The 26,998-nt window shown below is 38.6% G+C and overlaps 1 protein-coding gene across 1 annotated transcript; it reads right to left on the reverse strand.

The window, feature by feature from the left end:
* Positions 1 to 18,918: 18,918 nt before the first annotated feature.
* Positions 18,919 to 20,919, reverse strand: LINGO2 (leucine rich repeat and Ig domain containing 2). The gene has a single exon (XM_032635611.1). It carries the CDS (start codon positions 20,917 to 20,919, stop codon positions 19,099 to 19,101), a length of 1,821 nt encoding a protein of 606 aa, XP_032491502.1. The 3' UTR covers positions 18,919 to 19,098.
* Between the last annotated feature and the right edge of the window lie 6,079 nt (positions 20,920 to 26,998).

Below are 26,998 nucleotides of genomic sequence, written 5' to 3' on the forward strand. Positions count from 1 at the left end.
ACAGAGTTCTCTGGTGCATAAGCACTTCTCATAACTTTCTCTGTAGACACATTGACGTGGAAACCAATCCTGATAGACAGTAGAAGTGCTGATATGGGGATAACCAGGCATCCTTTAGTCACTGAGCCAGGTAATGTGATGATTGGATTCTGCTTTTAACCATGAGTATTCATATCACTTTTTAGTGTCTTGCCTCCTTCCAAAATAGGATTCAAGAGCTTGAAATGCAGAGTTGATGACACTGTAATAAGAGCTTTGCAACTCATCTCCCTACATTTACTCCTGGCCCATAGTCTATTCTCCACTCAACTATTCAAGTGAGATTTAGAAAATGTAAATCAGATCATACTGCACCCTGTGTACAACTCTCATGCTTCCCATCATTTAGGAGAAAGTTCAGTCTTCTAAATGGCCATCTAGGCTCTCCTTGATTTGGCCCCGTCTCTAATCTCCTTTCTTATCGCCATCTGTCTTTTCCACTTTGCTCTAATAACACTGGCATTCCTGTTCCTTGGACACATCAAACTCGCTTCCTCCTCAGGACCTTTGCACATGCTCTGCCTTTTCTTCTGACAGTCTTACCCCAGATGTAAGTATGGTTTGATCCATCAGTTCATGCAGGTGTCTCCTCAGAAGGGGCTTCTCTGACTACCTTTTCTGAAACACTAGGTAGCTCTTATGGCTACCTGATCTTTTGTGTACATTTATTTGAAATGTCTTCTCTCTATCAAAATGCAAGCTCCTTGTGGTTAGGGGTTTTATCTCTCTGACTCAGTGTTTTTATAGCACAGTCTGGAAGAGTACCTGGTACGTAGTATTCACTACACATTTATTGTATAAATGAATGAGTAAATCTTCTGTGGTGTACTTGAGTGAATAGTGGTATTTAGATTTGACCAGTTATCAAATTCGAAAGGACCTGTTAGGACACATGCCTCTTAATGTGAGAGCTTAAGAGGAAATTACATAGGATAGGACAGTGAAAAATATTGTAAAGAGGTGAGGCTGGTATTATTGCAGGACAATAATGGAGGGTCAGGTGGGATCTAAGTATACTTCATATAAAAGGACAGAGTGACAATATTACAGTTGCTTTCATCAAAACCTAAAATGGTTCATGAGCGTTCAGGGAAAAGAGCCCTCTTCTACCCAACTGCTCAAACTGTAAATTGGCATCTCTCTGGTGTCACTATTTATCAAAAGCCTCAAAAAGTTGCATTATTTTTGACTCATCAATTCCACTTCAGATAATTTAGCTTACAAAATAATTAGGATCATGACACTCCTAATTAGCTCCAAAGACACTCGGTACAGTCATTGACAATAAGAAAAAAAATTGGAAACGACTTAAATATCCAACCATACGGCTTTGGTTAGATAAATTACAGTATGATTAGACAATGGAATTCTGTGCAGCCAGTTAAAATAGAAAGATATTCACAATAAAATGCTAAGTGAAAAAAGAAGTTTATGAAACAATATGTACCCATTAAAAATACATAGGTATGTAGTAAAATTGGTTTATGCTTGTGTTGATTTAACCACCTAAATGTTACCAGTGGTTATCTCCTCATTTAGAGTGATTGGAAATTTTAAGTTTTCTATTTTTTAATGATTCTGTAAGGAACATTTGTTATGTGTGTATTTGAAAATAGACACCAATAAACCCCACAAAGAGTGAATGATTTGTGAAAGAGCTTCCTGCATAGAAGTTTGTCCATGAATATGCTTCTTCATGCTGTGACCTATCTTTGGGTTATGCATCCATTTATCTGACACACACTTAGTGAGCACCTACTGTATGCCAAACTCCATATTAGGTTATCCCTCTACCATGGGGATGCTGACTTCACACAACCCTTCCCCACCACTGTAGGCATTTCCCTGGGACAGAGGGGAGGCTCTTTCACACACCCCTCTATCTCCCTTTCCTTGAAGATATTTCCAAAATGTCTGTGTTAGCCCAATCCCAAGGCTTTTCATTTTGGACAGGCCACTGTACTGATTTTTTTTTTTTTTTTTTTTGGCCCAGAAGACCTGCTCCTTGATAGTAAAATGGAATGTTTGACCTGCAACAGTTTCTGTTTGAGGTCGTCTCCCAACTGTGTCACTGGACTATGTGCCTGGCCTAGCTTCCCGAGACAGAGCTGATATACTTATTCTGTTTTCTACTGTACAAGCTGGACAGAGACAGGAATAAAAGGCATCTTGCTGAATGACTTCCACCCAGAGAAGTAGCTAAAGGACAGGCAGTGACGTGATACCTCCTTTTCTAGGTTACTTGAAGTGGAATCCCCAGCATATTGGCTCACACAGAGCAGGCACTCAGTAAATACTTAAGTGATTTACAAAGAGTCCAGACATCAGCTTGCTTGTTTCTAATCTCACTGAAAGCACCCTAGAGGGGGCCCTGTTTCTCCATATACCAACTCAGGAACATGTGAAAATGTAAGGAATTTGGGAAGAGTACTATGTGTAGTAACTCTGACAAATGAAAGCATGCTATGGCAAAATGACCAAGATGAGGAGGCACATAAATAACCCATGTTGCACGGTAAAGATTGCAAAAGCACACACAGGCCATTGGTCTTGGCCCTGCTTAATGTGAAGGCATTTAACTGGAAACCTAAATAATAGATTGAGCTTTCTGTGTTGGAATCACTCTCTGTCATTCTGCTTATCTGTCCCCTGAATGAGATGAATTTCCATAGCACGCTTAGATTGCTTTATTCGACACCAGCAGGCAACACTGTTACTGCTTCTTTTCTCTCCTGGTAACCGGAAGGGAGTTTTCATCTTCCTGGGGGAGGTGGTTGAACCAGAGCTGCCCCACAGAGTCCATCTGCATCATTAACCTCTAGGAATAGAGAGCAGCCTCTGCCTCTCTCCTTCCCTAATTAGCAGAAGTTTCCACTGTACTTAATATCCAGTGTTCCCAAATTAGGCATATATGCTTCTGTGTTTCATATACCCCAAGACTTACTGCCTGTCTATAAAAAAAAAAAAAAAAATGAAGGGTCTGCAGAAGAGAGATGCTTTCCCATATAAAGCACATGAGGTTTCCTCTACCTATGGGTTGCACAATCTACTCTTATCTTCTGTTTTACTTCAACTCCAGGAAAATCCCATTCTCATCAAGAAAAATGTGTCAGAAAAAAGAACCCAGACTACTCTTGTTGTATGGGGGTTATATAACCAATTTCCCAAACTAGCTAGTAAAAGGAGGCTTTATCAACATGAAGACAGGAGAGTTTTGAAGGTGATCAGCAACGAGTTTTCTCCCTGTGGCGGCTGTGATCACAATCATGAGATAACTTCAGAGGAAGAAAAATGCCCCTTTGCCCTTTCAGATAGTCGGTAAGCTTTTGCAAGCAGGCACCAAAGAGTCCACTGTACTCTCATTTAGGTTTTAATTAATATCAAATTACAGTTGTGTTTTCACAGCATCCCTAGTTAGATCCTCATTAGGCATAAGAGAGTTCTTCCCGATGGATGTTATTGTGAAGAACAGGGGGTTGAGTACGAGATACAGGGCTGGTGCAGGGGGTGGGAACGGGGGCGGGGGACACATGTAGAACAACAATAGTCACAGGCCTCCTTGTGACATGATTATAAGGTTTTGTTCTACTTAGGAGAGTTTCAGAGTTGAGGGGCAGCATGGCAGAGCGCTAAGAAGAGGATGTTGAAATTGGACAGCATCGGATACGTATCCTACAAAATGAGGAAAACTAGTGGTTGCCAGTGGGGAGAGGGAAGAGGGGAGGGGAGAGATAGGAGTATGGGATTAAGAAACACAGACTACTATGTATAAACTAGGTAAACAACAAGGATATATTGTACAGCAGAGGGAAATACAGCCACTGTGTTGTAATAACTGTTAACCGAGTATGATCTCTAAAAACATTGAAGCCCTATGTTGTACATCTGAAACTAATACACTAGTGTAAATCAACTGTACTTCAATTAAAAAAAGATGGTGCCTATCCACATCTAGGGTTTCTGGGAAGATTAACGAGCTTGTTTTTGTAAAGTTCCAGGTACACGGTGGGTGCCCATTATTGCCTCTCATTTGCGTCTGTAAATTTCAAAGAGGGTCATATAGACTGGGCTGAGTAAGAATAATTTTTTTTTAGAAGAATGTGAACTTTTAAGGATACAATTCCCACCATGATCACTGCAGAGGATTTTCTCAGACCCTTTTTTGCCGCCCTGAATGAGGGAGTAGGCAGGTTATTTCTCCTTTCTGGGCTCTTTTGTTGGCACTTCACCAGAGGTCCTGGAGTGTTGAGTGGAGAGAAATAGCAGGAAGTGGAGGAGAAGGAGTGGGGGCGGGAATGAATCATGGTGGTCGCAGCAAAACCTTCCAGATCTCTATCTAAAAACAGAGTTTACTCTTTAAAGAAGACTAAGAAGCATTGTACTGGGATAATAATTGTGATTGCCTTTCAAAGATAGGCGTATAAAGGATGTTTTCTTTCCTGTCCTCTCTGTATTTTCTACAATGAGCCGGCATATAGTACTTTTATAATTAGAAAAGATAAAAGAAAACAGCCCCCTGTTAATTACTTCATCGTGCTAAGTCTCGTTCTGGACTTTTGAAGGAGTGAAGTTTGAGGAGCTTAGCGGACTCATGGTCAGATGTACATTAATAGGGAATGAGGGGTTTAGACACTCAAATTCTAGCCTCAGAAAGCAGCACAGCCCCAGTAGGCTAGGACCCTAGACCCCTTTAGAGTTTAGAAAAGGCAAGGACAGAGTATTTAATATGAAAGGATCTAGCTTCGTAAACATACCTCTAATCTTGGAAAAAGAAAAGTTGGTCCCTCCCTGATTTCTGGAACGTTGTGTTCCAGCGTGGGACAAAGTCTAGTGGCCTAGCCTCTGATACAGAATTTTGGTTCTCTGGGAACCTCAGCGAGCATGAGTAACTTGGACAATTGCTGGCTTATCACACTGAGCCTGGCACCCTGTTTCTGTACTGTCAGCAAACCCAGTAGGAATAGCTACAGGGGAGCTTGGGAGCATCTTGAGTGAGTTTTAATTTAGGCAGTTATCTTCTTCAAACAGACAGTTTGGGACTCTTTAGGTCAAGCAAATGGTCTTGGCGAATACTGTGGTGCTTGTTTAGACAAGAACACTTTGACTGACGCTTCTGCACCAAAATAACTAGCCATTAGCCTGCCACTTAGCTCACATGGGTAAGCCAATCTGCATACTGAAAATGGTACAGCTGACCTGGAATGTGAGTACGTTTTGAGTAAATAAGAGAGAAAGAGATTTAAGAGGCTACGATTTTTGCAGAATTATAACATAACTCTGGGGATGTGTCGTGAAAAACCAGAAGACACAGCTCTTTAAGGACTTTGGTGCAACAGAATGAAAAGTCATATGCAATTGCAGAAAATTCATGACAACTAGGCCAAGGTCCTGAAGAGTCAAGGAGTAGGAAAGTAAGTGAAAACAAGGAGAGGACTTTTGTAGTTGTTGAAATCCCTTTTCATTCCAACTTCATTTGCTTATATTGACTTCACTGACTTGTCTTCCTAAGATTGTTACCAAACCAGGTTCATCTCCCTCATGCACAGCAAGTCAAAACCCTGAGACTCCAAGATTTGCAGCAGAGAAGGGGTTTATTCACAAGGCAGTCAAGTCTCAGATCCATCTCGCTAAAGGAGAGGGGCTTGGGATATTTATGGGATAAAAAAGCAAGGCGGCCTTAGAAGTGGAGAGAGGTGATTGGAGGTAGGGAAAAGGGGAGGTAATCTGTGTTCTTTGCAGGCATATCTGAGTTACATGCTTCTTCATGGGATATATGTTTAAAAAAGGAGGTGCTTAGCATGCTCTGAGGGTGGAATTTTTGGCCCTCTGACATCAAAAGGTCATTTATTGGACACCTGCATGGGCCCAGTTTTAGGGTGAGTGGTCCCAACCAGACTTAGCCAGCTTGAACTAGACACAGCTGACTCCAAGTTCCTGAAAAACAACTTTGACAAACATCTTATTGTTTGGGCTAGGTGAAGGTTGCAGGGTATACAGTTTACAACAAAATAACTAAGGCAAACTTGCTCACCCAAGGTAGGCTACAAGCAGATGGGTTTTTAGCAAGCTGTAAGACTAGCTCAAGAATTTCTGTTAGTCACTAGTTTCTGTAAGCCCTATGGTGCACCATTTCAGGATAGGTTTTTTAACGCTATGGGCCATGGTTTCAATATTATATACCATCTCTCATGCTCACAGTAAATAAAGGGGATGGAGCGCTGGATTAATGTGCAGAAACCAACTGCTATGGACTGAATTATAGCGATAATTCACTATAATAATTATAGCACTCCCAATTAATAAGTTGAAACCCTAACCCCCAATGTGATTGTATTTGGAGATAGGGAAGGAAATACCCTTTTAGAAGGAAATTAAGGTTCAATAAGGTTATAAGAGTGGGGCTCTAATCTGACAGGGTTGGTGGGCTTTATAAGAGGAGAGATAGAAAGAGATATCTCCCTCTCCCCATGTGCATGTCCCGAGGAGAGGCCATGTGAGGACACATGTGAGAAAGTAGGTGTCTGTAACCCAAGGAGAGAGCTCTCACCAGAGGCTGACCCTGCTGGCACCTTGATGGATTGCCCAGCCTCCAGAACTGTGAGAAACAAATTTCTGTTGTTTAAGCCACCCAGTCTATGGTGTTTTGTTATGGCAGTCCAAGCTAAGACACTAACAACGTTTATTTTTTTGTTTTGGTAAAGTTTCTTTAAATTACTATGGCAGAATCCTGGCCCAGAAGTTTTTAAATAAATCAAATTTAATTGTTTTCATCTCATTTCCTAACTGACAGAGATAATATCTCATGGTTATTTCCCATCACTTGCAGTGACATTTTTTGCTGGAAAGAAAATAGGTCATGTTACCATACACCTTGGAAGGCCTGTTTCTTCACACCCATCTGTCTTAAGTGATTCCACAGTCAGCCTTGAATGTGGATCCCTCAGAATGGGTTCTTCTTAAATTTTTTCAATTCTAAATCTTGAACAATTTTATTTTACTGTTTCCCAAGTAGATATAATTGAGCTATACCAATGAATGTAGGAGAAGGTTGAGCTTCTATTATAATTATGATTAAAATATGATAATGCAACACTATTAATGAAACATTAAAAGGATGAAGAGAAGAATAAATGGTATTTTAGAACATTCAAAAACCAAATACCTTTTTTTTAGGAAAGTATTTTATTTTTGTGTCTCAACAGATGAAATTCATAACCTTGTTTTCTGATAAGACAATTCAAAGGTACAAATCAATTACAACAATGTGCTTATCAGCTCCCCCCTCCCACCCCTGTATTTGAAAGCATCTGACAGTTTTGAAGGACACCAACACAATAGGGCTTAGCTAAACAATATGGCAATTAAAATTGGCCCTCTAAGAAAATAATTACAGTGGTTGTTGAAAAGAATTCGTCCTTTGAGCAAAACAGACAGCATGAAAAGAATCATCGTGAAACGGGTGGATTTTAGCTTCCCTTCCAACAAAAGGGAAAAGAGGATGTATGTTAAAACAATGGTACCGAAAGCTGGGGAGTCAGACTGAAAACAACAGAAAACCCTAGGCAATAAATTTCTCCAATGAAATGCATCCCCTTGAAGATATCCATTCAAACTCTTGTTTTATATTGAAATAACTACCCCCACCCCCAGCACCTGGAAGGGAATCATTTTATTATCCTTTGTTAAAATTAGTTTAATAATTTTTCCAAGCTAACATCTCTCAAAGAGAGGGAAATTTGTGATGAATCTTGTAGACATCATATTAAAGCTAAACCAAGCCAATTGACGGTCAATTAGATTCTAATTGTATTAGGGAGCAGACCTGGGCCTCCCAGGGGGAGAGGGGTTCATACTCAATGACCTTGTCCAGCCACTCTAAATCCTGTAGCACCTTTGTATTAGGCCCCCTATTCTACATACAATTCCCTCATGCTTTTACTATAAGCCTCACAGCACCCTTGTGAGGTAGGTAGTGTTACGGTCCTTTTGAGAGATAGGGATGCAGAGATGTTAAGTATCTTGCCCATTAACATGAGTCCGGTGACAGAGCCCTTAGAACTCTTACTCCAGATCCTTGTCTTTTCAGTACTTAACTACACTGACTCCCTGAGAGTGGATCATTAAAGCAGGTAGGTCCTTAAAGCCAGATTAGTGCCTGGCCATTTGGACACTAAGGCCCGTCTCTAAACTACATGATTTGGATGACGGAATGTGAAATAAGTTGTGATCAACCGTGAAAGCCAAAGTTAATATGGAGAAATGCGGGATTAAAGCTGGGACTACAATCTGATAACAGTTTTATTTATTGATGTACTGTTAAGTTACTATGATAATGGATACTCAGTAGATGTTACATGATTAAGTAGATGAATGAATGAATGAATGAATGATGGAGATTGTGCTTGGATAGGTGGAAAATTAAATTTTGTACATAGTTTAGAACTAGAGAAATCTGATTTCCAATTTCTAATCAAGAATGAGAAGGAAAGAGTTCAGTAGATTCCTGAATTTTCTGTGGGCATGTATTTGAGCTAATACTGACAGCATTTAAAAGGATATAGATACACAGACATTTAAAATAACTTTTAATATAGACTCTGTGTACTTACTGGTTTTGAATCCAAACTATGAAGATCAATATTAGAGGCATTGCCACATACATAAAGAGCATCCATTTCCCTTCAAAACGAAATTCCCTTAAGTATACCTATTTTCTCATTGCCATTTATTTGAAAAGCTTGTGCTCTCCACTTCTTATCAAATCCTATTTTGAAAATACATTGGACTAAAACAGTGAACTTCTTCTCTCTTGACTCACGAGTCAGGGAACACTTTTCAGTTACTTTCCATTTCTGTGAACCTATTTTTTTTTTTACTCCAGAAGACTCAGGACAGAAAACAGCTGCCATGTATTGAAACCAGCCCTCCATTAATACCAGCAATTTTTTTTTTTTTAATTGCAGTGCCGTGGAAGGCTCTTGAGACCACTAAAGCAGAGGCAACTGGATTCTCCAGGTGTCACTAAAATAGAAGAGCTTATGTAAATCAAGATGGTGGAGCTGACTTGGTAATCTCTTTGCATTCACATTTGTTCCGTGTTCAGCAAATTAATTCCCAGTAAGATGTTTGAACTGATACACAGTGAGGCTTAAAGAAACTCTGGACACTGTGGTATGGGTTTGTTTGTGTATGTGTGTGTGTGTGTTTAAAGAAGTGTTTATCTAACTTTCACGAGAGCCCTGAATGTATATAATGGATGTAACCTGTTAGTCTTTTGTACATCCAGCTAATAGCCCATGAGAGAACGAATAGATTAAATGTAGTGAATTGTCTCTATGCTATGGTGCCAGCATGCTTGATTTCTTGCGCTTAAGAATAATATGAGGAGTGATGCTGTCGTTAGGAAAGGCTTATGTAAATGAGGAGGATCTGCTAAATAGATTTATCTTCCAATGTGACAGTGAACAAAAGTATTCAATATATATTCAATATACAACTAACTTTTGCAATCATGTTTAAGATATAGGTCTTTCAAGTAAAGATGTAACCTATGTAGTAGTATGTTGTTTCTCACAGAGACTTTCCGTGGGTTTTCATCTTTCAGACCCTATTTTCTTAGTGATTGAGTTCTGTTCTTAGTTTTCTTTATTAGAGGCAAACAGAATCGTGAGAATCCTCAGATAAACCATATATTTTCCATCTGCCTTTTCTTTTTCCTTATCTTTCTCCTGGTAGTTCTTAGTAATTGTGTGTGTGTGTGTGTGTGTGTGTGTGTGTGTGTGTGTGTGTGTGTGTGTGTGTGTCTGGCATTAAACTACATGTACTATATAGAGAGACTTATTGACATGTTCTGACATTCTGATTTACCCAGTTCAGAGTATTATGGAATGAAACAATGCCTGTAGAGCTATAACAAGAGTTTTCCTTTCAACCCAAAGTTTTTATAGAGGGTCATAATTTTTGCATTTAGTTGTTTATAAGAGTTGATGAAAGGCACCGAGTGACAAGCCCTACAAGCCAGTGTTTTCACATTTTCCAGCCATCGGTGGCAGAATTCCTAGGTGAATTTCCCCTCAGGAATCCCATTAAGGTTTCTCAATTTTTTCCTCAACTTGGCCTTATTCCACATTAGTCTTCACATCCTGGGTTTTAGGTCTGACAATGAGGTAATTATGAAAAGAATATTGGGTTCTATAATATACTTATCTGCCTTAACGGGAGTGTGTAGGAACTCATAACTTTTATTTATACTGTCTCAAATGACACAGAAACATTAACAGCTGGAGCAGGATGCCCATGACTAAGGAAAATGAGAGGGAGAAAAAGACCAGCAAACATCCCCCCAACTCAGAAACTCAAAACTCTGATGGGCTTGAAGCATTTATGAAGCTTGAAATTTATGAAGCAACACATGGTCAGAATGTCCTTATAAGGACAGAGCCAGAAGCCAGACTGCTAAGAGTACATTTGGCTCTCATTTAAACTTCATTATATTGTCTTCTTTCCGCTTATCCTTATTTAAGAAAAAGTCCTGAAATATCGGGGCTATCTTTTCCCTGATCAGGGAATAACTTGATCAGGGAACAGGTTACTGGACAGCCTAACTTGTGATGTATTAGTTGGTAGAGATGTATTCCCAAACATACTCAAAACTATATTCATGGAAAATCTTTCTCCGTTTTGGTCATGCTAGTTTAGTGGTATAAAAGGAAAGCCCACTGTCAGAGCTGTGACTCTGAGTTACGCAGCTTTGGCAGTACCAAAAAATCTTCCGGAGAAGGAAGCGCTTTCTGGTGTAAGCTCTTCATTCTGTAGTTAAAGAATAGCAAGGCGGCCTTTTGTGAATTTCTTGCCAGCAGCCTCAGAGTTTATCTGCTGCTGCCTGGAGGTGAATCTTGGACTTTCTTGTATTTAGCAGTATGACTTCCAGGTCCCATTCCTGCCAGGTTTTCTGCTTCTCCACTTACTCTCTCTTCACTGGAAGGCATCTAACGAGCTCTAGGGGTGAAGATGAAACCACAGGATGACGCTCCCTGAGCACACCTCCCTAAAGCCTGTTCCCTTAAGCACCAAAGGTGAGGAGGAGAAGCACCTTTGCTCTCAGAAGAAAGAGTGCACAAAGGGCAGTTTTTACATTTTCAGTTCTTTTCCTCTTTTACACTAGACAGTCTTCTTTCCTTTGTTACCAATTTGCCTGAAGACGAGAGAAAAGATTTTTCTCTTTTTAATATTTTGCGCCTTATCTCACACGATGTCTCGATCATAGATAGTTGGCTGAGTGAAAGCTCACTCAGAGAAGGTGACTAGATGATCATGTTGTGTGTATGGCTTGCTGAACCCTGCAGTTCTTGATCAAATATATTTCATACCTAAAGTCATGGCCATTACTTGCTTTTTGTAACCAACTCAAATGGATGAGATGATTCTGCAAGTGATACAGGATTTATCTTCAGTAAGGTAGAATATATTTCTAGTGCGGTTGATATGACCTAAATTTGGATATTCAGCGGCTCAAATCATGGCCCCTTGGAATTTTGCTTACGATGAACCTGAAAACTTGGCCTCTGATTCCCTTCTGAGTGGTTTCCATTCACCCCGGCAGTAGAATCAGATTGCCCTGGGCCTGCTGCTTCTCTGACTGGAATTATTTGTAGCTTATCTGTTCTAATAACCATGTTAAAGATATTCATGCAACCTCATGTTCCCGGTAAGGCTCATATAACCTACCTCTCTCAATAAGGAAATATTTTCTGATAGATGACTCCAATTGTCTTTTATTATATTTCATTTCTTAATAATACCCAAATGGATTTAACTGAGATGTCAGATACTTAAGCCCTTTACATCAATAAAGAAAACATGTGTTCTTAACTTACTTTACATGTTAATAAAATAAGTTAACTTATTTTTACATGTTAAAAATAAAACATGCCCACAATAAATCAATATAGTCGACGAGGCATAACCCTAAATCAAGATACTTTTGTCATTAGCACTAATTTGTTTTGAGAACAAAAACAAGCTATCAGGCATTTAAAAAAAAAAGTTTTCTAGGTTGTTGGTTAGTAGCTTCCAGTCATGGGATGGTCCCAGAATAAGACTTTGATAAGACATTAAAGAAAAACACAGACACACAATTCTGTTGTTGTTTTTTTTCTCCTGCTCAAGCTTATCAACTTTAAAAACAGTTACATTTTATACACTTAAAAAAAAATCCGATCACCCTCCCCCTCATATTTATATATGTATATATAAACAATAGCTTTTAAACTGATTATTATTTGGGGCATTTCATACCATATGGAAAAGGATAAAACGTAAGAAGACAACTGACTTGCGTATCAAAGCAACACACATGTATGTGTGGTACACCTGATTTTATAACTGGGGAGGAAAAGAGCCTGTTTCCTTCCAAATAGCCTCTAAAGAGTTTGTTCATGACTCAATTCCTCTCTCTTGCCATCACATAGATATGTATGTGACTCAGTGTGTTGCTGGACACACATTGTTGTAAAGATTGAACTCTTTTTGCAAGTCTGAATTACCCCCCTGCTTAATCTTCATTTGTTGATTACATGGTATTACAGATTACATTGATTTCATTGTAGTGGAGATTACAAATATTAAAGCAATTTAGAATAGGAAGTTTGCAAGAAAATGAAGAAAGTTAACATGGCAACCAAATTTCTGGGTTTTTGTTTTTTGTTTGTCCTTGTAGAATAGACCCAGCATCTTTGACTCTGACCCATTTGTAGTATGGAAAGTTATCGTTTGAACTTTATTGGAATTAATACAGTTAACCAATTTAGGAGAATGTAAATTTGAATTTTTGTTATCTTCTAATGGCTATTTTGCATATTAAAGGCAAAGCCTTCCTTAAAATATGCAGTACTCTCTTGATTATGCCAGCTCTTTGCTCATTCTGCTAAGGCTATAAATAAAGCTTCTATTTAAGGCTGGCATTATATCAACCCACCTGCTTCTAGAAGAGAGAGAGAAAAAATCAGACTCACTCAACCTGCAGATTGCTGTCAGCTTGTGATTATGTGAATGGTAAGTCTTAACTTTTAAAGTGTTATGTGAGATAGGCTGGAGGGCTTTTTAAAAGAAGCAATTTCCAGTTTAACAATTGCCCAAGAATTTCTGAGTACTAATGAGAGGAGACTTTCCCCTGGGGAGAGCATTCATCGATGAGGTATGACAGCAGCTGGGGGGTGACAGTGGTGGGTAAGGCAGAACTGGAGAATGAGGGATCATTTCATTTGTAGTATCAGGAAAGAAGGCAGGAACGGGGGGGGGGGGTGGGGGGGGGGGGGGGGGGGGGGAGTACGAAAGCTTCCCTCTCTCTGTGAGCTGTCTCAGGGGAGTTAGTATCCCCTGATCTTTTCCTCCTTCCTATTCAGAATGTTCTCCAGGGAGAGGGGCAAGGGGAGGGGAGAAGAGGTATTAAAGACTTTGGCCAACTGGAGAAGGGCAGTCTGGGTACTTGCAAGCTTGTCTTGATCAGATTCCTATATTTTGAAAGAGGAACATCAGCTTCAGTTCAGGCCTGTTTTAGAAAAACAAAGCTTTTACAAACTTCTGAATTATGTCTTTTCTTTTTTTTGCTGCAAACATTTTATCCTAGACAATCTGTTGAAAAGCTCACAACAGGTAAGCAGTTTCCATTCTCTAACATTTTTGAGAAAATATGCAGAGCTACATTTACTGCTACCAAAACAGAAAAGCCAACTTCAGATTTGAAAACCTGTCATTCGTTGCTGATTTAAAGCATGGTTTACTTGGCTAAATCTTGCAAGTCTAGGCCTATGGCTGCTAAACACCATTTTTTGTTAGGTAACTTCTTAGCTAAATATCACGGCAAATCAGCTCTCATTTTGATCTTATTGACTTAGACTGTGAAGCTGTCCTTTCCCTGTGGCAGGACTTTTGCTGGAGTGAGACTGAGAAGGCTCTCTTTGGAACGGCTTTTGGAGGAGTTAAGGGAAGAGTAACAGAGATTCATGTCAAATGTTTGCCAAAGTACCAGGAAGCATACTCTGCTGCGTGACATGCAACTCTAAAATCAACAAGTCAGGTGATGGCTCATTCCTCAAGGCTTTCCACACACGAGGGCAAGGATAACTCCAGAATGTCCTCAATCAGAAGAGAGCAAGGATTTTGGAAGAAAGGATGGGGCTCTCAAAGCCAATGGTGGAAAGTCAATGGAAATCACCAGGCACCTCGTGTATTGATATTAGTCTAATGGGAAATGTTTCTAGGGCTTTAACCCCAGGAATAAAGGGGATAAATCTTTACCTAAATACTAAGTAGAATGAATAGCTTTGGCCTCACATGCTTTGTTACTAGGTTCACATGGCATAAAATCCATTTGGAATGGCTTATGTGAGCTCTATAGATGTGACCAGGACATAGGTAAGAGGGACAAAAAAGACACTGATGAAAGTTAAAGAAGAGTATAACCTCTGATGTTTCTTCAGTTAGAAGGTAACTATAAAAAATAGTAATAAAGGAAATAGGATTAAAATGGATTCAAACGTCTCCCTCCAACCCTTCTTTAAACTTCTGATATTTTTTTGGTCAGGTCTTAGCCTTCTAAGTTGAAAATGATGTGTATTTTTTTTCTTTCCTAGAAAGCCTCACGACATATTTTGTGGTGTTGAACAACTTCTGAGCACAGTCCCTGAAGTTAAAACAAATGTCTTGATGTGGAGATAAAGAGAGACCCTGGAAGGGTAAGTTAATCTACATGGGGCTCTACTCAATTTTTCTTCTCCAAGATCACATCCTGTCTTTTGTACCTTATAATATTTAAACATATTTGTTCCTGCTTGAGTCATGGAAAATGACAAAGGTCAGGCTTAAATGCAGGTGAGATTTAAATAATTCTTTGAAAAAGTCCTGGAAGACTGTAATTTCTGGACTCCTCTGAGAACTGAAGAGAACAGAATATTTGACAGAGCAATGGAAAAAGAATCCACCTTGAATACTTTCGAGCAAATCCTGAATGCCTTTATACTACTGGGGAGTTGTTGGTGATAAGCAAAAGTTCTGAGGAACTTGAGCAAAACCAGAGCTCTGAAAATGTCCTCTGGGACTAGGAAATACAAGTCTTGGCAATTCTTGGTTTACATTTTCAAACTTTGAGAATATCTGAAAAGCTCATAATTATAAATGCAATGAAAATGAAAAAAAAAAGTAAGTAACGGGAGAACTTGGAAAAGTAGAAATCCCTTGCCAGGAACACATTAGGCCAAATCGTTTGGTGAGTTATCATACTCTAATAACATGTATTTCAGACATCTGGGGGCATAGATCAGTTCTCTGGCCATTAGGGCTCTAGTCAGGGCATTTTTCTTCTAGAAATTTAATGCCTAGGAAGTATAAAATCTTCTCTGAAGATGCCTAATATGCACACAGAACTGGTCAACCCAGAGTTAAATGCCGAGCCAAACAACTGCATTTCCTCTTAGGACAGTTTGGACAAATACTCTGGGAAGATGATGACCCCGAGATGACTACTCAGGGGAAAATTTGGCCCACTTGCTGATCTAGACTGCTGTTGGTTACCACAGTCTAGTTGGACCTGACAAAGAGGTAAACTGAGGCCATAAGGAAAAATTCCCTTTGTGAAACTCAGTCCTAGAGCCCCAAGATTCTAGTCGACGGAACCCAAGATCAGAGCTTTGCAGTTATAAAAAGGAACCCAAGATCTGAATAGATAGTGAGAATGTAGAAAATTAAGTGGCCATTCAGTTACCTAGAAATCCTTTACTATGATGCTTCAGACAGAAAGTCACAGATTCTCCTAGCACTATTTGGCCAGTACATTTTTATGATCAGATCACTTATCCAGGTGGCGTATTTCTTTTTTTTTTTTTCTGTAATCTATTGGAGCCCAATTCAAATAGTAATTTTACTCTTCTTGGAAACATTGGGTTTAGGAATAATTTGGGAGAGTACTATTTTAGTCCAATGTTGACCAAACTGGGTTCTGTGGAACTCTAGTTTTTCAAGATGTTTAACAGTTGCATCACGAAAAGAAGTGCTTCATGCTCAGATACGTTAGAGAAACCCCAAGGTAAACAAAATTAAACAGGATTCTTGTTTATTGGACTTTTCAGAGGATTTGTTAGGCTCAAATAGATACTGAACCTCCACGAGGTGGTTACAGAATGCACCATTTTCCCAACTTATTAGTCTATGGGACTCTTTTTTGGGAAGAACGCTTATTAATATCTTAAATAACTAGTGTTCCAGGGATCAGAGTATGGAAACCCCTGAGAGAGTGCAATCTCTTTTCTTCCTGTGGAAAAATAACTAAATCTTTTCACGGATGAGTTAACTTTAATCCAATTTCATTTGACTAAGCGTTTTGGTCAACTTTTATTTTGACAGAAAATAGCAGTGAGAATTATAAAGCCCTTTTATTAACTGCTAAATGTTTCTCTCTTTTTGTTGGCCAATTAGTTAAGTACTTACTCCATGCAAAGTACTCTCCACTAACTTTTGGAAGACTCTCTCTCTAACTTCGTTCATTCTTAAGTTTGAAAGACTCCATTCCATTTGCACACAAGTTGGAATTCTGATAGAATTTGTAAGATCTCGATTTGTATTGTTAGATATAAATAAGAGGGAAATAAATATAAATTGCCGTAAGAGGGAAATGAATCTCTAAGTGATGTATGGTAATCATCAGGAAAGTCAAATGAAAAATGATTCAAGCAGGCAATTCTTCAATCTTTCTATCTCATTTCCCACCCTTTATTAAGGGAGGAATGGGCTTAACCACGTTGCTATCCAGTTGGCAAACAATTTCTGGACCTGTCACTTTTTTATTGGGGTCAGTTTAATTTTATTGAAGTTACTAAAAATTTCAGATACTCAAAAAAGCCAGCTTTTTGAAAGTCAAACCTCCAGTCTGATATGTCAAGAAACAAACCCCGGAGACCTTCTACTCCAGCTTACATGCTGTCCGAAAGGGTGCTCTTTTTTAGGTCTCTCTCTCCGAGTGTGAAAAGTGTAGATATCTATCTGTTCTATGCTAATTACATATATCATATGTCGTGAATACACTCTATATATTCAGTGCTTTCTCAGATCACGTAAATATAGTTGACCTTGAACAACATGGGTTCTAACTGTGCAGGTCCACTTATACACAAATCCTTTTCAACAGCAAATACTATAAGTACTATGCGATCTGAGGTTGGTTGAATCCGTGGATGCGGAATTGTGGATACACAGGGCTAAGTTATGTGAAGATTTTCAACTGTGCAGAGCGTCATCATCCCTAACTCCCACGTTCAGGGGTCAACTGTATATGCTTTGAAAACCATTGACTCAACCTTTAGCCAAATGGAATTGTGTCTCATTTGAACCAGGTCACTGGTGGTAATGGCATGACGCCATTGTTTTTAAACTATAATATTTTAACTTTGAGTACCAATCAGTAACACAAACTGAATTGGATAAACAGCCTTCATTCAGAGGCATGAAAGCGTCAGCACGATTTAACCTACTTATAGGGGTAAATCTTAGTTTTTCCTCAGTGGAGAGAAAAAAAAAAAAAAATCAGTAAGTGCTGCCTAATCTACCTTGTTTTTTGCCACTTCTTTAAAAACAAGACAGATTCTTCTTGTCTACACCAGACAATTTTCAAAATAAAAATCTATCTATTTGCAGAGGAAGCAGGGAGAAACCCCGAAGCTGTCCATTTAAGATAATACCGTGGGGCTTCCCTGGTGGCGCAGTGGTTGAGAGTCCGCCTGCCGATGCAGGGGACAGGGGTTCGTGCCCCGGTCCGGGAAAAAAAAAAAAAGATAATACTGTGTTTAAAGTATTTGAATAGACAACAGCAGAGTTGCAGTAGCTAGATGATTCCTTAGACTGGAAGCAATCTAGCATTCAGACAGCTATCATCTTTTAAACAGATCCTTAGTTGCATGGATCGTGTAATGCATGGATCACCCTGGTTTGTGCTGGAATCTGAGAAGAACTCCTCCTTATCCAGAGAGCTTTTAAACATCTGAATAGTTGATCTTAGCTACGAGCTGAATAGTGCCCTACGAGTATATATAACAAGCACATCCTCTTCCATTTTCTATTAACTCATTAGTAGCAATCGATGAAAGTAAAATCAAGTTGTGGTTAAATGAATAATTTTCATTATTAACACCTACCTTGCATTTTACAGGTATAAACAGTGGCACACCACCTTCTGGAGAAACCAAGGACTTTGTAACAGTAAACTGGTCCAGTGTGATATCACAAGTATAAAAAATATTCCATTCTGTATCAAAACTAGGCACATGCCTTTATTTATAGTAACAGAAGTTAACAGAATTGAGCATTTTTGCCTTGGGTCCTATTTCTTGGCATCCTACGTCAGACAAACACATCTTTCAACATATATCCGCCCATAACTCCAGGGATCTAGTCTCAGGGTTATCTCTATGGAAAGGAAGGTGAAATCACACTTGGATCGATAGTGGTGAGTAACTAAAAGCACAACCTCTCATTCATATTGCTTTAAAACATATACAGCATATATGTTTTCAAAAAAAAAAGAGTAAAGAATATATTGATTTCTTTGTGGTGTCGAACCAACAATACGGTATGATGCAAGGCTTTAACAAATGAGAATCAGAGATACAAATTTTTCTGTAGAGTATGTTTTGGACAAATGTGTCTTTTTAATATGTAAATCCTACATTGTAGGTTGTTCCTTTTTATTTATTCTTTTGTTTTTGCAGTGGTAGAAAATGTTGAATAACTGTCCATGAGCATAAGCCAAAGGTCAGGTTCATTACTGAGATCCCCAGAATGCCAATATTTGCAATGCAAACAATTAGTATCCCACTGTGTGAAGGGCTCTGACACATGCCTGCCTTTAGGCGGCGGCGAGTCTCCATCCGAAGTCCTCCTGCTTCCATGGACCCTGCTTTGACACAGGGGCAGCGGCACTAAGCTGCCTTTTAACCTAGTGCTTTACTGTGCCAGGCTGTCTTGACTGGTTACCAACAATGACACGGAAACCATAGCTGGAGTGGTCGACCCTCAAATCATTTTCATGTTGAACCTCCTGGGTCCAGCCACCTCCCCTTCCACAACAGCACCATTGTTTTTTCGGGGTACATACTCAAGGTCAATGCTGTTTTTGTGTTTGCCTTTCCCTCGGCTCCACACAAAAAGGAGGAGAAAACAAAATAAGACCACTCCCAGGAATGTGAAACAGCCCATGGCTGTAGACACCAGTATGGTTTTAAGGTCCAGGGAAAAAGTATTGGCATTGGTGCCATTGGAAACGGTGTCATTGGAGTCGGTCATGTACATAGGGGTCCTGTTTGCATAAAGGAAGCGGTCTGAAGTGAATCCTTTCACAGTTAAGGAGGCTGTGAAGGTGTCATTCCCAGCGGCGTTGCTAGCGATGCAAACATACATCCCGCTATCCTGATCCTGGGCAAAACGGATTTCCAAGGTGCCATCGCCCAACACAGTGGCTCTTCCATTGGACTTGGCGGTGATGAAACGCCTTCGAGGTGTCACCCAGGAAATCACAGGCTGTGGGTCTCCATCTGCATTGCATTCTAGCTGGACCGTCTGCCCCTCATCCACTAGCAGATGCTGCAACTTCCTTTCACGGATTTTGGGTTTTTTGCAGGTAAAGTAAAAAGAAAGGGCAGTGCTGTGGAAATCCTTGAATGACCTCTCACGAATGGTGTCTGGGCCAGCACACATGGGCTGCTGGCCACCGAACTGCAGGGTGGGGTGACGCTGCAGGATCCAGAGAAGGCGGCAGTCACAGGCCAGTGGGTTGTTATTAATGCTCAGGACCTCCAAAGCCCTAGGGGAGGAGAAGACATTCTCTTCCAAAGTTTCCAGTAGGTTCTGAGACACATTGAGCACACGAAGGAAGCGGAGCCCTTGGAAGGAGTGAGGCTCAATGGTGCGGAGCTGGGCCCCCACTATATGAAGCTCCTGAAGGCGGATCAGGTCCGAGAACATGCCTGCTTCGATAGTGCTGATGGGATTGTAGGAGAGGTTAAGGTGGGTCAGATAGACCAGGTGTTTAAAGGCAAGGAAGGGTACAACGGACAGGTTGGTGTTCGTGATTGAGAGGGATGTGAGGTTGAGACCATAGAGGCTATTGGCAGGCATCATATCCAGTAAAGGCCAATAGTCAATCTCTAGATGTTTCAGGTGGAACAGTCTTTTAAAGGCATACACGGGCATGTTGTTGATACTGAGATGCTTCAGATGCAGGCTGATGAGGCTGCGGAGATGGGAGAGGGCTTCTGTTGGTACCGCTGTTAGGTTGCATTTCTCCAGGGTGAGCTGCTCCAAGCTAAGCAGCCCACTGAAGGCCCTATGTGATATATAAACCAAATCATTATCCCCCACTTCTAGAGACTTCAGGTTATGCAAATCCTGGAACATGTAGTCCAGTAAAATGACAATCTTATTTTCACTAATGTCAAGCTTGGTGAGGTTGGCGAGGCCCGTGAAGACCCCCAGAGGGACCAACTTCAGGCGATTGCCCTTCAGGCGGAGGGAACGCAGGTTGAAGAGGTTGTTAAATGCTCCTGGCTCCACATTGGCGATGATGTTGTCACTCAAGTCTATCTCCTCCAGCAGAGGGTATGAGATGAATTCTTCAGGGTTGACACTTTTCAGCCTGTTCTTGCTGAGGTCCAAGATTTTGGTCTCGATGGGAATGCCCTCTGGGATGGCGATCAATCTCCTTCGGTGGCAGCTAACAGATTTGTTCTGGGCTGAGCACTCGCAGCGAGCAGGGCAGCCAATGGTGGATCCCATGAAGATTAAGACCACAGCCAGACCCAGGAATGGCTGCCAACATGATAAGGCCGTGTGAAGCATGACTCCCCCTCTTAGTCTTACACCTTGGTCACGGGCCTGCAGGAGAAGGGGCCAAAGAAAGGAGGAAGAGAAATTGAGTTAGGACATAGATAGGTAAAGAGACATAAATGAGACAGTGAGTACAATGAAGAAGACCCTGGATTTGGAACGCTACAGATCCGAGCTTTAAACCCGAGAGCTGCCATTGTTAGCTACACGATCTCAGGTAAGTTACTGCGTCTCCCTGTACTTCAGTTTTCTTGGCTGTAAAATGGAAATAAGGGGGATGATAATAGTAGCTTCCTAGAGTTATGACAATTTCAGTATTGGACAACTGGAAAGAGACTTATGACAGTGTCTGGCGCAGACTGTGGAGCAAAACAATACATTTCACAAAAGGTCCTGTTTTGAACTCAAAGGACCGAAGCAGAGGTCAATGGCTAAGAGGACACCTGTTCAGTTTGAATCAGTGTCTGCATCTCTGATGCTTGGGAATGTCATCCTCTGTTCAGAATGAAGCTAACAGAAGCTTCATTCAACATCAGGCCCTTGGGTCCCAAGTACAAAACAAAGTTACATTCAGAGAAAGAGGATGAGACTTTTTACCTTCATATATAAGTTTTCTATTAAAAAGTCCCTTTCAATTAGAAGGTGTACCTCTTTCATAATTCAGTATTTTGATTTATGAAGGGTTTTTCTTTTTTGAGGTAAACAAAAAGATCCTCACAATCTCCCTGTACTCTTCATGTTTATCATAGAGATGAGGCAGAATCACGGCATCATAGCCGCTCTGATGATGAAAATGCTTTCTTTAAGATTTTGGGTTAAATACGTAAGAGTGAGAAGAGTCATCATTTTAAGGAAAAAAATGTTTTTAAATAATAAATGGACTATCATTTCTTCATATTTAAATTCAAACCCAGTAAACATGTTAACCTGAATTTGAATAGGTATCAAATGAGATTGGAAATGAGTATGTTTTAAATGTATATAGTTAAGCAGACACTGAACTTACGGCTCAACTGAATAGCGAGAGGTGTGTTATGGAGCAGTGCTTCTCAACCTGAGATCCCTGGGGGTGCACTTCATCCAAAAACACCATATTTTACTCAAAGGTAAGTTGTTTAAGACAATATTTTTAGATAAAAAAGTATTCGATGAAATTTCAGCATTTGCTGCTGAGCTGTAAGAGTATAATTCTCCAGTCAATGTTTACATATATGTCTCTGTCTGTACGTATAGCTATGTCTACATCTAAACATATCTATCCGTAAAAAATAACAACTAGGGCTTCCCTGGTGGCGCAGTGGTTGAGAGTCCGCCTGCCGATGCAGGGGACACGGGTTCGTGCCCCGGTCCGGGAAGATCCCACGTGCCGCGGAGCGGCTGGGCCCGTGAGCCGTGGCCGCTGAGCCTGCGCGTCCGGAGCCTGTGCTCCGCAATGGGAGAGGCCACACCAGTGAGAGGCCCGCGTACCGGAAACAAAACAAAACAAAACAAAACAACTAGGAACAAACTTAATACTGAATCACTAGGCAAATGGCCTTAAAATGTAGAAAAAAAGTGAAGATGCAAAACGTGCTAGCAAAATCAATTATAGAGGAACACAAGATTGAGTTTTGCCACATCTTTCCCAATAATTCTATCTGTAGATCAAACCGAAAGAAATCAACTGAAAAATCAGAACAGAGAATAAGTAAATTAACATACTACAAAATGAAACTAATTTTCATATATATAAATCATTTAGAAAATATTACTGTGTAAAATGATTCCAGTCACAGCATCTCTGAAAAAAATCAAATTCCTTAGAATAAACTAAACAAGAAATACACAAAGTATTACAACCATTCAGCCCTACTAAGGAAACAAAATAAAACTTACTAAAAAGAGGGAGATAGTGTATATATTTCAATAGAAAGATTCCATACTATAAATACATTAATTCTTAGTAAATACATACATTTCAAAGAGATATTTTTGACTTGAAAAATGAATTCTAAAGTTCATTTGGAAGAATAGAAATACGAGAAATATCCGAAATATTAAAAAATAGTAATGAAAACAGACTTACCCTACAAAATATTTAAACATAAATTACAAAAATTAATAAAAAATAGTATCATGCTGACACAAAAATACAGAGTTAATGAAACAGAAAGAGTAAGGAATTATATCTAAATACATTTGAGAAGTCAGTATATGTGAAAGGTGGCATTTTAATCCAGTGAGAAAAATGTAAGTGGCTAGATATTTAGTGGGAAAATTTGCACATCAACTTCACTGGTTCCAATAAGATAAATTCTAGAAGAAGGTTTAAAATGCAAGAACAAATAATGAATCAGAAGAAAATTCATTAATATTACAATAATAGAATTGAAAAGCCTTTTCTGTGATGAAACCTAGCAACCATGAAAGAGAAGAATCATCTATTCAATTGTGTGTAGTTAAAAACTTATAACATGCAAATAAACAACAGACACAAACACAAAGGCCATTGCTAAAATGGAGAATATCTTTTAGGCTTATAATAGATGAGGGATTAAACATAGTACTAAACAAACGGTTCTTGTTAATCAATAAGGACAAGAGGTGAATGTCAGTAGAAAACTAGGCAATGAATGTAATAAAAACTTAAAGCAGCTAATAAATATGTGAAAAGCTGGCTAACTTCATTAGTAAGCAAAGAAATACAAATTAAACAACAGGGGTATATCACTTTTGCTTATCAGATTGACACAGTTCAACAATTATTTTTGCCCAGAATTAACAAGAGTAGAAGGAACTGACACGAGAAATATAAACTGGTATAATCTTCAGGAGGTTGAGGTACAACAATGAGGCGGTTAATGGATAAATTAAATAAAAAAAGAACTAAGTTCAATATGTTCGTCCCTTTGAACCATTTTTTTCCTTGTAAATTTTATTTATTCTTTCAAACCACTTTATTGAGGTATGACTGACATACAGAAAACTGTACATATTTAATGTATAGAATTTGAGTTTGGAGATAAGTATATATCCATGAAACCATCACCACAATCTATGCCATAAACATATGTACCACCTCCATAAAATGAGGGTAGATCTTATGAAGCTTTTCTTTTTCCCTAGCAACGTATCATAGGGAAATAATTTAACATAGGTGTACATAGATGTTTGGTACAGGCTTGTATATAATATAGGAAAACTGGAACTATGTAATAGTAGGAGTTTAGTTATACATTAAGATACAACCATACTATAAAATATCACGTAGCCAATAACACATAAGACTTAGGTCTATACTTATTAACATGGAAAAATGAAATAGATATATACTCCTATTTGTGTGAATATATTAATATATATATGAATATATAAATATATGTAGGCAAGGACAAAATTGGGATGACATAATAACAGTGTTGACCATTATGAGATTGTGGGACTAAATGTGATTTCCATTTTCTTATAACTTTACATGCATTCTCTTTCTTTCCACAATATACCTGTATTACTTTTATAAATAGAAAAACAAAACTACTTTGATTTTTGAAATTGCTTTGACATGTAAAATGTCATGGATATATTTTACAATAAGGGATCAAATTTGCATTGATATTTTTTAAGGTTATTTAAATTTTCATACAAATCTTAGCGTCACTTGCCAATTTCTAAGAGTCTGCTGGGACATTGATAAGAGTTGTGTTGAATCTATAGGTTTTTGTGGAGAATTGATATTGTAACAATATTTAGTTTTCTAGCCCATGAATGTGGTACTCTCCATTTATTCAGGTCTTCTTTAATTTCCTTCAGCAAGTGTTTCTTCCTTTCTAACTTTTATGCCTTTATTTTTGTGCCTTTTTGTGTTTGCTACTATCTCTATGATAATGTTGAATAGAAGTACTGAAAGCTATCTTCCTTTGTTCCTAATCTTACGAGAAACCATTCCTTTTTTTTTTTTTTCACCATTAGGTTTGATGTTAGCTGTAGGCTTTTTCTATATGGATGTCCCTCATTAGATTGAGCAAGCTCTCTTCTCTTCCTAGTTGAGTAAGAATTTTTATCATAAACAAGTTATTGAATTTTGAAAAATGCTTTTCTGCATCTATTCGGGTGGTCTTGTTATTTTTAGTATGGTAAGTAATATTGATTTTTTTGAATGTTACACCAACTTTCAACTTTTGGGATAAACCCCATTTATATAAAGTGTGTATGTGTGTGTATATATATATATATATATATATATACACACACACACATTTTATTGGGTTTGTTTTGCTAGTATTTGGTAAATTTTCTGTTTCATGAGAATTTTTTCTCTGGTTTTTAGATCTCTTGTGATGTATTTGTGTAGTGTTACTATGGGTAATAGAGACCTCATAAAATCAGTTGGAAAATATTTCCCAGGCTTCTATTTTGTAAAGGGTTGGTGTAGGATTGTTATTTCTTTCTAAAATATTTGATAGAAATTACCAGTGAAACCAACAAAGCCTCGAGTTTTCTCTGTGGGAATGTTTTGACAGGTAAGTCAGTTTCCTCTGCATATATTGAAATACTTAGATAATCTATTTTGTGTGTGTCAGTTTCATAATTTGTTTAAGGAATTTGTCTATTTCATCTAAGCTATCAGATTTGCCTGAAGCCATAAAGATCCCTTATTATTCTTTTAATGTCTGTAAGCTCCCTAGGTCATCTCTTTTATTCCTGATATTGCTAACTTGTGAATTTCTTTTGTCTTGATAAGTTTAGCTAGAATGTTGTCAATTTTATTGAACTTTCCGAATACAAACTTTTACTTATATTTTCTCATTAATTTCTGTTTTATGCTTATTATTTCTGTCCCTCTATTTACTTTGGGTTCAGTTTGCTTTCTCTTTTTTTTTCTAAACTTCCTAGGGTAGAACCTTAGATCACTAATTTTGGACCGTTTTTCTTTAAGCTTTTAAAAGTATAAATATCCCTTTAGGATATTTATACAGGACTGCCACAGCTGCACTTCACAAATTTTAATATAATTTTAAAAGATTATCATTCAGTCAAAAAGTTTTTCAAATTTACTTTGTTGTTTCCGTCGTTGACCTATATGGATGGTTTAGTTTTGAGTTAGTTTATTTCCAAGTATTTAGGTCTTTTCTAGATTCTTATTGTTTTTTGTTTCTAATTTAATTCTGTTGTGGTCAGAGAACAAACTGCAAAATGACAACCTTCTAAAATCGACTGAGATTGTTTTATGGACCACCATACGATCAATCTTAATTACTATTCCATGTGTACTTAAAATAAATATGGACTTGCTGTTTTGGGGTGTTGTGGTCTGCAAAAGTCACGAAGATTAATATGGTTGCTCGCGTTAATAAGGATTGGGAACTTCTTCTAAGTAATTCTATCAGTGACAGAGGTGTGTGTTAAAATCTCCAGATATGTATGTGAATTTGCCCATACCTCCCTAAGTTATGTACGTTCTTGTGTCACATATTTTGAAGTTCTGATATTAAGCAGACGTTCAGCTTCTGATTTATTGAATTTTTTTTTATCATCAGAAAGAGTCTGTCTTTGTCTCTGGTAATACTTCTTGTCTTTAAGTCTCTTTGAATGATTAATATAGCTTAATGTTTTCGTGGTGTATGTTTTTCCATTCTTTTATTTTCAACATATTTGTGTCTTTGTAGTTAAGAGCATCTCTTGTAGGCAGCATGTGGTTACATCTAGCTTTCTAATGTCTGATGATATCTGCAATTTCTGCATTTTGTTAGATTGCTTAGCCTGTTTAAATAGAATATAATTACTATTACGGTTGCATTTAAGCATGCCATTTTGCTAATCTCTTGAGTTCTTTTGCTCCTCTCGTTCTCCTGTCTTCTGTTTTAAACAGTTAGATTTTAGTATGCGTTTCAATAATTCTTTCTGTATTTATTTACATTATTTTTATTTGTGGCTGTATGGATTATAGAGTATACCTCTCTAACTTACCACAATTTACTTACACTTTTTAAAGAATTGCTTCAGGTAAAATATATAGTAGCCTTGCAACAGTATATTCTCGTTTATAGCCTCCCCCCACCATCCTTAGTGGAGGGAGGTATAGTGAGTTCTAGACAAAGAGAACAGTGTGTGC

This window comes from Phocoena sinus, chromosome 6 (assembly GCF_008692025.1).
Source record: "Phocoena sinus isolate mPhoSin1 chromosome 6, mPhoSin1.pri, whole genome shotgun sequence".
NCBI classification, from domain to species: domain Eukaryota; kingdom Metazoa; phylum Chordata; class Mammalia; order Artiodactyla; family Phocoenidae; genus Phocoena; species Phocoena sinus.

Excerpts from the sequence above, each read along its gene's own strand:
- LINGO2 (XM_032635611.1), bottom strand. The coding sequence starts at position 20,919 with ATGCTTCACACGGCCTTATCATGTTGGCAGCCATTCCTGGGTCTGGCT.